This window comes from Danio rerio, chromosome 3 (assembly GCF_049306965.1).
Source record: "Danio rerio strain Tuebingen ecotype United States chromosome 3, GRCz12tu, whole genome shotgun sequence".
Lineage (NCBI taxonomy): Eukaryota > Metazoa > Chordata > Actinopteri > Cypriniformes > Danionidae > Danio > Danio rerio.
The window spans coordinates 55,945,224-55,959,126 of record NC_133178.1 but is presented as its reverse complement, the minus strand read 5'-3'; the positions used below and the strand labels follow the sequence as shown (position 1 = coordinate 55,959,126).

General features: G+C 34.7%; 1 protein-coding gene across 16 annotated transcripts in view; it reads right to left on the bottom strand.

The window, feature by feature from the left end:
- The window catches only part of camsap3 (calmodulin regulated spectrin-associated protein family, member 3), an 84,533-nt gene that overhangs the window by 16,401 nt on the left and 54,229 nt on the right, over positions 1–13,903 (bottom strand). For 8 of the 16 annotated variants that reach the window (XM_021474746.3, XM_021474747.3, XM_021474748.3 and 5 more), the window contains exons 3-5: positions 2,115–2,255; positions 328–411; positions 72–104 (exon numbers count right to left, since the gene is read on the bottom strand). In XM_021474746.3, coding sequence (XP_021330421.2) covers positions 72–104; positions 328–411; positions 2,115–2,255 — 258 coding nt within the window. The remainder of the gene's footprint in view (positions 1–71; positions 105–327; positions 412–2,114; positions 2,256–13,903) is intronic. The other 8 variants (XM_679009.11, XM_073945042.1, XM_073945043.1 and 5 more) reach the window with 1 other exon arrangement.

Below are 13,903 nucleotides of genomic sequence, written 5' to 3'. Positions count from 1 at the left end.
AGGTTGATATAGGCTTGGGACAGGAAAATGGAGGAAAGGAAAATGGAATGGAAGACCAGAGAAAGACTTACAGGAACAAGTTTCCAGTACCAGCGGGTGGGACACTGTCAGAAAGAAGTGAAGGAACAAGAGAAAGAGGCACGAGGGGAAGTGAGAAGACGACAGAAGATAGGATAGGTATTAGATAGCAAAGCAGACCTTGAGGAAAAAGATAAGGCTGCTAAGGAAATGAGTGACTGTTTTGTGTAAAGGTACAGGGGTCAAGTTATCGTACACATGTGGCCTTTGAGCTTTCTGGCAAGTCTGTCAAGCTTGTTAGTTTCTTACCGAGGGTTGAACAGGCTGTGGTTCAGCAGACTGAGATGTGTCGATTTGTGTACCTTCAGTTTGTTCCTTCAATTTTTGATTCAGCTACACAAAAGGAATAAAAAAGACATGTTATGAAAATGAAATGACACCAGAAGTCAAAGAAGTGTACATGACGCTATTTGCTGAGAGTCATGCCCACTGTGGGGTTTTATTTTTGTGAAGGTGTTCACAGGGTTCTATTTTAGGATCAGTTGTATAATATATTATGGGTTTGTATTATTAGTAAGCCAACATATAAACAGTGTAAATATTTTAGGTACAGTTTCCCCTGATAATAAACATTCTGGAATAATTTACCAACCTTCATGTAGTTTCAAATCTGTTTAACTTTCCTACATGGGGCAGAGCTTTAATAGAAATAGCTTTCTTAATACAATTAAAGTCAATGTGACCCTCAAGTTCCAAGAAGGTATAAAAAGGTTTTAAAAAAGTAATCCAGGTTTTTTTAGGGAACGACTGCTTTTTGGTAAGCAGAGAGAGTTTTATTTTAACTTTATACATTCTCTCTTCAAAAATATTTAGATTGAATTAAGAATCCAATAGTGCCCTCCAAAGACGAAGCTCATAAAAGTTTGGTAAAGCATGACAGTGAGCAGATAAAGTGCCGAATGCATGACATGTTTTTGTAGGCCACAACCCAAAAATTAGTTACTATTGTGGCACCATCGTCCTCTAGTAAATGTATTTATTCATTTATTCTTTCATTTTTTATTTATTTATTCATTAATTAATATATATATATATATATATATATATATATATATATATATATATATATATATATATATATATATATATATATATATATATATATATTTATTAATATATATATATATATATATATATATATATATATATATATATATATTATATTATATTTATATTTATATATATATATATATATATATGCACACAATTTAATATTATTATTAGAATTATTATTATTTTATTATTATTATTTTACTTTTATTTTATTTTTAATTTATTTATTTATTTTTAATTAATTTTTTTTATTTAATTCAATTTTATTATTATACTTTTATTTATTTAGTTAGTTAGTTAGTTAGTTAGTTAGTTAGTTAGTTAGTTAGTTAGTTAGTTAGTTAAATGCCCAAATATAGACTTGAGGTCAACAAGCTCCAGATCCAAAAATATTATTAAAAATATATAAATTACTTCAGTAATACCCCCATGTTTTTAAGATTTTAATTAAGCATTTACTAAGGTTTTCAAAATGGTGATCGTTAATAAGTGTCTAAATGGGAGTGCTGAGGCACATCAAGTCAAACCTCATCTAACCTTCATAGCCGCATTTACAGTCTTTCAAACAAGACTAACTCAAATATTAAGGAGAAATATTGTTGGAAGCTCAATGGTGGTCAGTGGTGTGAGTTTATATTACCCTGCAATTAACTTTTAATTCATAGCGATTGTAATTAAGCTTCAAAATTTGGCTAAAGATGTGTTCTTTTGGGAAGATTAACTGTATACATGCAAGAATTGTAAACTTTTGGAGGTCACATAAACTAAAAGCCAAAGGAAAATCAATACTGGGATTCTTTCAATAAAATGAAGGTTGGCCTACACTAATATACCATTACTGCATCTTTATATCATAAAAATGAATCATGTGTACATTTTACCATAGTTTAAAAGATTGTGAATGGAAGTTAAGATAAGCTTATTAGTTTATGACATGTTCAAGCTGCTGAAGAAGCGCTGTGGCTGTGTTTTACCAGACTCACCGTCTTCACCCAGCAAAGCAGGGCTCTGTCCCATGTCGTATCTGTACCCAATAACTCCGATCCGCTCCTCGCCAAGACTGTGCTCACCGTCTCCATGGCACCCACTGCCATTAAGGCATCTATCAACTCCAAGTGGGCACTCTGTACCAATGAGAGGAAACAAACAGCACGATCAGAGCATGGAGAAAACCCAGCTGTCATTATGAACACTGACCTAATGCGCTTAATGCAATAACGCTGTCCGGCAACATTCAGAACAGCAGCAAACGAGGCTACAGCACAGAAGAGTCTCTACTGCAGAAATAAGATGAGTGTTTTTGTTTCCTGCACAAGTGTGGGTGACACAAGAGCAAAAGACAGTACTCAGGGTGAATTACTCAGAGCAATAGAAACCTTGCATGATTACCATGCATATGCAGTGTTTTGCTTCATAACTCATCCTTGAAGAAGTGCAGTCAAGCAGCAAGAAAAGTGGATCAATATTGAGCACTGACTTCCTGTTGTGCCTTTTCTCTTTTTAAATGTTGCAGCGGTATTGTTCCCCTCCCTCTCATGATATATTGCAGTATGACTCATGGGTGACAGACTCCAGGATACAGGGCTGTGCTGCAGAACAGCTCAATGGGGACTGCAATTCCAAACCCTCAGCATTCCACATTTATGTTGCGGTCAGTTTGTGTGTGCGGGTCAGTGTGTGTGTGAACTGGTTTTTGTGGTTTATGAGGGATTTGTATAATACTGTTGGTATGACTTGTATTACAATGTTGAGGTGGTTTATGAGAACATGTGTGTCCTTGTAATTCAAAACGTTTGAAAAAATCTTTAGCAGTGTCTTTTGACATCCAAAAATTGCAATGAGGGTTTGATTGGGGAGGTATTTGGGTGGTTGGTCACTCACATATGTTATTAAACTATTAGAATTACCATATTGTATCCATAACCTACAGATGATATAGTTTTTAACTGGAAATATATTTCATATATACTTATTATTTAATAGTTCCATTTAAAAAAAAACAACAACATGCAAATAAATTATATTTTTTTCGAATGGATTGCGACCCCTGGGGTTATTATGATAGATTAACGCAACAGCAATAGAGTTACTGCAGATTGATTTTATGGTATAATGTTAAATTTTGGCACCTTTAAGGCACTCGCAAACATTAAAAATAAAGCCCCCAACTGAACATGGAGGATGATGTCCAAGTAGTGGTCTTCAAAATTGTATCAGGAATAATAGTCTTGTGCTGTAAATATTGTGCCCACTATTCTCATTAAGTGAGGTTAATATTAAATTAAAGAAACAGATAATGACTATAAAAAAATTATATGGTTGTTAGACTGTTGCACTTTGAGTTGTCAGTATGCTTGTGTTTATATAATTCCTATTGGTGTGTGTGCAACATTGTGTGCAATATTTGTATATATTGTATATATAGCGAGTCACTGGAGTTGTTATTTTTGGGGTCGTGGGCTGAAAAGTTTAAGAACCCCCGATAAAATAAACCAATTACAGTATAAAATACATAAATTAAAATGCCAATTAGTCCTCATAAGCCACTAAAACAAGTATATATTGTGTGTGAATTGTTTAAAAAAAACACACAGTGAGGGAACTTTATTATATTATATTATATTATATTATATTATATTATATTATTTTATATTATATTATATTATGTTATGTTATGTTATGTTATATTATATTATATTATTTTATATTATATTATATTATATTATATTATATTATATTATATTATATTATATTATATTATATTATATTATATTATGGGCGAAGCAGTGGTGCAGTAGGTAGTGCTGTCGCCTCACAGCAAGAAGGTTGCTTTGTCGCTGGTTCGGTCCTTGGCTCAGTTGGCGTTTCTGTGTGGAGTTTGCATGTTCCCCCTGCGTTCGCGTGGGTTTCCTCCGGGTGCTCAGGTTTCCCCCCAGGTCAAAGACATGTACAGGTGAATTGGGTAGGCTAAATTGTCCGTAGTGTATAAGTGTGTGTGTGAATGAGTGTTAGTGGATGTTTCCCAGAGATGGGTTGCGGCTGGAAGGGCATCCGCTGCGTAAAAATGTGCTGGATAAGTTGGCGGTTCATTCCAGTGCTGCAAACTCAGATTAATAAAGGGATTAAGCCGACAAGAAAATGAATGAATGAATGAATATTATATTATATTATACAGTTATTATTACTACTTAAATTTAATTATAGCAAGATTATAGCTAATTTGCATGGTAGAAAGCCGCTTTTGAATGCTCATATGTGATTTTATAAAAGCCTGCTTCTGGCCAGTTTTGTCTAAAATAAATGTAACCAATTTCTATAATTTTTTTTACAAAATCAAACACATTAATACATGAAATCTAAGAAAATTCTGAATGAAGAAAAATAAAACGAATTTTATAACAAGCAGTCTACATTATTGCATTTGATGTATACGGCTAGAAACTAGCCTAAAGCGTGCCATCTGCAGTTAAAAACTAGTCTAGAATGTCATCCCCTGTTAAAAACTAGCCTAGAGCACATCTACTGTTAAAAACTAGTCTAGAATGTCATCCTCTTTTAAAAACTAGCCTAGAGTGTGCCATCTACTGTTAAAAACTAGTCTAGGGTCATCCTCTGTTAAAACTAGACTAGAATGCCATATACTGTTAGAAAACTAGTCTAGAATGTCATGTTAAAAACTAGCCTAGAAATGCCATCTACTGTTAAAAACTAGTGTAGAATGTCATCCTATGTTAAAAACTAGCCTAGAGCACATCTACTGTTTAAAACTAGTCTAGAATGTCATCATATGTTTAAAAACTAGCCTAGTATGTGCCATCTACTGTCAAAAACTAGTCTAGAGTGTCATCCTCTGTTAAAACTAGACTAGAATGCCATCTACAGTTAAAAACTAGTCTAGTGTCATCCTCTGTTAAGAACTAGCCTAGAATGCAATCTAATCTCTGTTAAAAAAAAAATATATATATATATATATATATATATATATATATATATATATATATATATATATATATATATATATAAACAAAAACAAAAAAACAATTGCCTAAAGTGTCATCCTCTGTTAAAAACTAGCCTAGAGCGCCGTCTACTGTAAAAATCTAAGCTCAGAATCGATTCAAGAGGAAATAGCAATGCATTTAAAAAATAATTTTGAATAAATACAGAATTTTGTGATAGATTTTTTGCCAAAAAATATATATCCGAGTACTTGTCTCAAGTTTCATCGAAAACTGTAAATTATATCATAAACATTTGAGACAGTCCTTTGGTTATTCGTTTATTTAGTGGTATTTAACATTTTTATTACTAACTCTTTAACTGTGTTTAGTATTTTTAATAGGTTATTAATTAGTATGGCAACTGTGTATATTTTCAGCTCAACACTGCGAAAGTAGGAAACACAGCTGACCAGGCACCTCAGTTCAGAACGCATGTGATTTTTTTGGACTAGTTTTAGTGTTTAACAATAACAGGATAAAATTTTAGAATTTGCATGCATTTTAAAGGCCTTTTACTGTGCAAACATTCCATGTGAGTTTAAACCCCTCATTTATATGCATTTAATTTTTACATTTATATATATTCAAGCATCACACAATTTAGTTTTAGTTAACTTAATGACCCTGCACACAAAGCCATCTCCAAACATTGACAGTGTCCAATAACAGCATCATCTCAGACGCTGTAGCAGAAAGGATAACCTTCATCCTCCCAGCCTATTACAGTGAGTCCACTTACACCCAAACCCATTAAAACAAGCCAACCACATTATCAGCTCAGTCAGGAGAGCACCTTAGCTCAGATAAGAGGGTTAAGCCATTAACTGCTCTATACGCTTTACTGAGGAACGTTTACTACGCCAACATCAAGACAACGTTTAGTACCTGCAGCCCAAACCACTGATCAACAGCAATTTACCGTCTAACAAACAGGTGAAGAGAACAAAACAGTCTAGGTTAAATTTTGATGCTAAAATTAATTTTAATTTCTGCTAAATTGAATAAACCACCATCTTGGAATAATATGGTTCTGTCAGCATTTAAAGCAGCTATGAAATTTTCATCTTGAGAGTCTACACTGTTAGACAATTTATTGTTAAAGCAATGCAAGTTATCGCAACAGCCCCTTTACAGTAATTTAACTGTAAATGTGTTTTACAGTAGCAGGGCCTTACTGCAATTTCCTTTTTTTTTACAGTAAAACCCCCTTCCGCAATTTCTTTTTATAGTAAGATGCCATTTACCACATTTTAATTTTACAGTATGTAAAAAACCGTTATTTTTAGTATTTACTATTTTTTCATTAACAGTCTAATTTTTGTCTTTACCTACAGTAGCAATACTTGACTACTTTGCTTACAGGAGAACACCGCAATTTCCTAATATGCAGTAAGTTACTGTAGAAGTTTTAAAATGACACAATGCAGTGCATATTCCAGTAATAAACTGTAAAGAATGCATGTAGTATTTATCTGAGCATTTTTGCAGTAAATGACTGTACAATTGTGGCAAACTCTACGTGAGCAGGAAGCTGCTGAAGACTTTGGGCCCTATCATATACCTGGTGCAATACAGCGCAAGGCATGATGCAATTGTTGTTTGCTAGTTTCAGCTTGGCGCAAGAGTCATTTTGTCGTTTTGCACAACGCTGTTTTAATAGCAAATGCATTTGCGCTCATGTGTGCGCCCAAAGGCGTTCTGGTCTAAAAAAGGAGGTGTGTTGAGGCGCATTGCTGGCACGATTTTGAGAAACTAAAATAGACCAGATTAATGCAGGTCTGAAGTCCAGCGTAGAGTGCTGCTTAAAACACACAGGATGTACAGCAATACGCAAATCTTTAAAAATGAAAAAGAATTAAAGAATTAAAATATTACAAAACATATTATTTTCTAGCCTACATAAATATAAAAAACTTCAAAAACTTTTGAACTTTCATTCAGTTTATTCATAACAATTTGCTTTTGTATAATGTTATTAGTAGTAGTGTTATTTATTATATGCATATTAATATTTGTTTTATTTAAAGCAAGCTTAGATTTGTCCACCTGTCAGGTTTTAGACCGTATGGGGCAAAGCATGTGTATTAGGATATAACTCAGTTTTTTAAACACACTCCGTTATTTTTGTTCATTTATTCGTTTGCTGGAAATTAGAACTGAATTTAGAAATAGTTTTGAAACAGATCTTTGCGCTTAACAACCAAAACTAATTATGTATAGGCTAATGGATGTCTGACAACACGTTTCCCTATCCACAAGAAAGGGTGTCACGATCCTCCAAATCCTCGTTTCGATTACATTTGCGATTCTAAAGGCACGATTTGATTTACGATTATGAATAATTAATTAATTAATGACCAATTAATTATTTGTAGCCTACCGTTTAAACTACCTGACTTGCATGGTCTTTGTTTTACCCATAAACAAACCATACAGTAAATGAATAAAGGCAAGTTACACACTGAATTACCACCTGTCAATCACTTTTTCTGCGGGACTCATGAATAGGCAGTGATCTGTGTCGTTATAATGGCGTCAGTAAAAAAGACCCACAACCAACAGGAACCAGCCAACAGTATCTGAGGTATTCGCTAAAATGACTAAGTACAAGTGAGTGAAAGATTGAAGCAGTCCTCTGACTGCCTGGACCTGCTGCCTCGAGTGCTGTGCATTTTCGGAGGTAGAGAGGAAGGAGGGCTGCTCAGAAATGCTACACGCCACTGTGGATGTCAAATCGTTGTCGTTCTAAAATGCCATTTAAAAACAAAGACAGTGTAAACAGGGCCTGAGTGTGTACTTTTCACGAGCGGATTTGCAACGGGGGCGGGCGGAGGATTGCAATGCCGGTGTTGTCTATCGGACAGGTCTCCTGCTTCTGTAGTTTAACAAGCACTTCAACAAGCCTGTTTTTTTCCCGCTTGGCAAGCCAAGCTGACGTGACATGGGGGCGTGGCAGCATCGACGATTCTATTTTTTGATTTAATAATCGAAATTGAGCATAAATTTAGATCGATTTCAATTTTTAATCAAAACACCCCTATCCACAAGAGTGAAAGTAAATAATGAGAAGGCTCATTCTCTCATTCTCGCTCTGCAGATGCTCTGTTTAACTGTTTTCTTGCTAGTGAAATGTTCAGTTTTTTCACTTACAAAGTCCGTCATGAAAATAGCAAATGCGCTATGGCTCAACGCAACTGACTCTTAAAGACAATGGGAGATGAGACTCTAATTGGTTTATTCTCAAAACACACCTATAACTCATTAAGAGAATAAGCTCAACCCTGTTAGACCATGCGCCACGGCACAAAGCGGATTTTTCTGTCCTTAAAATAGCAAAAGTGGATTCGGACATGCCCTTAATGCTTTTGCACCCTGCGCTTTGCACTTTGGATCGTCAAAATAGAGCCCATTTACTTCAGCATGATGATTTATTTCCAACTGAAACTGAATATTGAGTAGGGGGTGGGGGTTATTTTTTAACTCCTCCTCTTATCATTCACTCACAGCAAACTAATGGTTAGAGGGGCGTGGCTAAGCATATTTTACCCAAGCCGTCAAACTGACATCGGAGAAGGATTGCCATTTCAGAGCAGAAGTAAATGGTTAGTTTATGATTATTATTTTTTATTTTGATAGGATTAATTAACACAAATTAATTGTTCATGTTAAAGATAACAAATGTAAGGAGTAATTCAAAATATGGAATGCCCTATTATGATTTCTAAAGGAAGCTGACACAAATCTTTTATCTGTATAACTTTAATCTTGTATCACCTACTATTGATATACCATTGTTTTGATACCTTTATATTGTATGTGTATGTACATGCATTCATTTATTTATTATTAATTAATTAATTTTTTGTATGTTTGGTTTTGATTTCTTTAGTTCATGTGAAAAAGTTCCTAAAATCAATAAAGACTGTTTAAAATAAAGATAACTGTGCAAGAACAAAATAAACATTGTAAATGTTTCATGCAGACTTGGAATTACAAAGTTCTGTCTTGCAAAATAGTAACTAAAGCACTGATTTTAAACAGAAAACCCAAACCCTTTATTTATATTTGAATAAATATTTTACACACTTGTTTTAAAATATAAAAGTGGTTTAACAACCACTCCTTTAACAATTTTTTCATATTTTGGCACAAACAACTTTTCTTGTTTAAGTTAAGCATAAAAAGCTTTGCGCAACATTCAGAGCAGTGCAGCTGTTCATTTTAGGTGGGAATATGGTGAGTAATTAAACATTACTGCATGAACTGTAAGCACAAAGTTTCTCTGCTTTAGACAGAAAACAGCGACTGTAATACTGTAATTTCTCTCTGGAGATCAGTATTGCTGAAATAATTTGCTAAATGTCTAATGTTGCGATTAAGATGTCATAAATTGTTCACTATTAGACCTTTAAGGTGTTGATATACTGTAAAATAGTAGAGCAAGTGAGTGAAGTTTATTTCTAAAGCACATTCAACTTGTTTTGCACTGAACAAAACCAAAACAAAATTCTTTTTCCTTTGGCTTAGTTACTAATATATCAGGGGTCGCTACAGCGTAATGAACCGCTAACTATTCAAGCATATGTTTTACGCAGCGGATGCCTTTCCAGCCGCCTTCCACCTAGTATTGGCAAACATCAATACACTCTCGCACCCGGAGGTAACCCACACCAACACAGGGAGAACATGCAAACTCCACACAGAAATGCCAACTGGCCCGGAAAGGACTTGAACCAGCGACCTTGTTGCTGTGAGACGACAGTGTGAACCACTGAGCCACCGTGCCACCACCAATAAAACAAACAAAAAAAAATAGAATAAAATCTAAGATGTAATCAAATCATAGTATTACCAATACACTTTAAAGATTAATAGCTTTGGAAAGGCTATTGTTAGAATAACAATGCTTCTTAAGCCTGGATTTAAAAATAAAGAGAGAAGTAGCACATTTTAAAACTTCAAAATTTGCAAAAAAATTCTTCAAGACACCTCAAGGACTTTAATAAACATAGAATTTACACTAAATACATACAAAATTTGAATTAAAATATTCAAGTTATTTCAATTATTTAACAATGAACAATTTGAACTTGATATTTTCTTTCTAAAAAGGTAAGATGTTTTGAGCTGTGTCTTTAAAAAGACAGATGATCTCCACAGGGATAGGTTTATCAGTGCTGCATCTTCTACATTCTTGTCTTTTGTTCAGCACAGCACTAAGCACTGGTTTAGCTGACTGATACGATTTTTTTGACCCATTTTATTTGTGCTATTCATCAAGTTCACTAGAGTGTTTTTGTTATGGCTAGTGGACATTTGACTCCATACAAGAGTGAATGTTCCTTCTACAGTCAAAACTAGCCTGAGGCTTTTTACAGTACGCACAGGACGTTCAAGGACAAAACCGGCAGTTTTCCTCTCAGTTTATTACTAAGATAAACAAAGCCAGAGCCAATCATTCACTATCAGCTGGAGCAATGCCACAACCATTTGATTTCTTCTCTTCACGATTTTAAGATTAAAACAAAAGAAAGAAAATCAATAGAACACACTTTGACTTCAACATGTAGATAGTGGAAACTTTAAGACATTTGACAAATTTAAGACTTAAGACCTTTTTAAGAACATTCTGAATGAATTAAAGACCTGCATTACAACGTTGGACTTATTTGTGCACACTGTGAATACTATTTGTGAAAAGGGAGCATTTCAGTGAGTTTTAGAGGTAGCTTTACGCTCTCAAAAATGATAATAATGATGAAGTTTCTTATTATTGTTTGTAACCTCTTGACTTAATTTAATTTGTTATTTTTAAACGTTGTCAGATTCCTTAGAATCAATCTAAATCTGTTAAAATTGAATACTAGACTTTTAGTTAAAAAAGATAAAGGTACAAGAGCGGTCACTGGGGTGGTACCTTTTTGTAATAGATACACATTTGTACTTAAAGGGTCTATATTGCTACCTGAAAATCTTATATTTGTACCTAAACATTTTAAGAGGTACACTTTAGTGCATTATAGGTGTTAATATGTACCTTCGAGGTTTTATTAGGGACCCCCTTAAGTATAAATGTGTAGCTTTTAAAAAGGTACCACCCTAGTGATTATTATAGTATTCCTTAAAATAGGAAAACAAGTAAATAAATGAATAGATAGGAAAACAACAAACAAGTTACAAGTATTAATATTGGTGACAAAACAATAACAAAGTCTCTGGAAAGACAAATAAAACAATATGATATACTTTTCAACATCATAGCACAATCCTATAATATACAGTTGAAGTCAGAATTATTAAACCCCTTGAATTATTAGCCCCCCTGTATTTTTTTTTTACTCAAAAAGATATTTTTTCAACTCATTTCTAAACATAATAGTTTTAATAATTAATTTCTAATAACTGATTATTTATCTTTGCCATGATGACAGTAAGTAATATTTGACTGGATATTTTTCAAGACAATTCTACACAGCTTAAAGTGACATTTAAAGGCTTAACTAGGTTAATTAGGCTTACTAGGCAGGTTAGGGGAATTAGGCAAGTTATTTTATAACAATGGTTTGTTGTGTAGACTACCGAAAGAAAATTAGCTTAAAGGGGATAATAATATTGACCTTAAAATGGCGTTTCAAAAATTAAAAACTGCTTTCACTCTAGCAGACATAAAACAAACGAGACTTTCTTCAGAAGAAAAAATATTATCAGACATACTGTGGAAATGTCCTTGCTCTGTTAAACACCATTGAAGAAAAAAAATATAAATAAAATAAAAAAGGCAGGGCTAATAATTCTGACTTCAACTGTAGACATGTCATTTAAAAAAAAAAAAAAAAAAAGTTAATTTAACACTTTTTAAAAATGATTTTGAACTTTAGGACATTTGCAGTAGTCAACATTTGAAAAACGTTTTTTAAAATTGCCCTAAAACAAGAATAGTGTTGTTTAAAGGTTTTGAGACAACTTCAATGAAAAAAAAAAGTTGAACTACTTCAAATGTTCACTCCTATATATTGAAAATCATGATAATCCAGTGCTGTTTTGTAAACGCTGCTTTCTATTTTCTATATTGGCCACGCTTAGTCTGCTATAATCATTAACTCTCCAACAGGTCAAACGAACACATTCCCTTATGCGTCCCGCCTTTCTACTACATGCAGCTAATGTTAATCTGTCCCAGCCAGTGGTACACCCTATACACGCAGTTTCGTCCATTGCGATGACCCAGTACTGCATTTGTTGAGTCCAGTGTAGTGACAGAGTTGAACGGTGGTGTGTTTGGAGCATGAACTGATGTGCTGAGGTCTGCAGAGCGCCTCTGTCAGAGGGCATTTATACCTCAGTCAGGGGCCCATGTTTCTAGGGATGAGCCACAGCGGGAGGCTTCAGCAGATCTCTGTGCCGGTGTAAGAACAGATGCTCTGGTGCACTGCCAAACAGGACCGTGACGGAAGTACCAGATTTAGTGGCAATAAGTGTGTCGGGATGGTCTGAAATGCATTAATTTGCAATAGTATGGTTAAAGAGGTGAAATTACATATTGTAGCTTTTATAACCTGTGCCACTTTCATAATTTTCAGTTTTTACATGTAGTTTCATTTTTTATAATGTTATGGTTTTTATAAATGCTTCCATAATTTTTTTTTCGTATTTAACATTTAAGGGTCATTTTTTTGTCACTAATGTTGTTTTTGTGTAATTATTTTAAACAGTTAAACTACAGTTATAATTCTTTTGAAGTTTATAGTTTTAAAATTGACATTATTTGACTCGAAGTAATGTTTTTTTTCTCCATTTGTCCGTGTTATCAGAGTGAAAGCTCTGCCCATGAGGGTCGATCTCTCCCTCCTCAGCATAGGATGTAATGCTGTGTTCACACCAGACGCGGAACGCGCGGATGAATCGCGCTATTCGCGCGTAAATAGCTGCGTGAACATTTGAGTTAACTCGCTTCATACGCGCGTCAAACCCCGCTTCATTCGCGTGTCAAATTCACATCAGAACAGACGCAGATTCGCGTGATGGGCAAGGCTTCTGTCTGCCCGAAGACTCTAGCTTCATAGCTAAATGGCTAACATGGATTTAATGAAGAAAATAACAGTGTTTATGTGCTTTATGAAGACTGAAAAACAGCGTCGATACGTTTAGGGTTGTGTCTGAGTCCACTACATTCTTTCAGAGGTGCATCCAGCTCTGTGAGCTCATAAACTCCTCCAGAAACTTAACCTGGATGACAGAGGCTTTCAGCGGTGCTTCTGACTAAGCCAAGCCGAGTTTGATGAACTGTTGTCGGTGAAGGCTGGAGGATTTCCAATAGAAACCGACAACAGGTTCTACGTCACAATCACGCCCCCACAAGAGCAAGCTTCTGATTGGTTGACGCGGAGCGAATGTACGGTGAAGTTCAGATTTTCGAAATTGAGAGATTCGCGTGAAACGCTAGTTAAGCGCGTCAAACGCGCAAAACGCTCAATTCGCCCCATGCCATTCGCGCAATTTGCGTTATTCGCGCCGCACCATTCGCGTGTATCGCACCGCAGGATGTCTATTCGCGCGTTTGCATTGACTTAACATGTAAATCACTCGCGCTTGACGTGCGTGCCGCGTCTGGTGTGAACGCAGCAGTAGTCTTGTTTTTGAATCTGCCACTATGCTTACACAGTTTGAAAGAAGAGCACAATCTTATTTGCATTTAAAGGGACAGTCATGCAAACAGCATAATTTGAATCAAAGCCTAAAAGTAGTTTCAGAGTTATAAAACATTGTTTGTA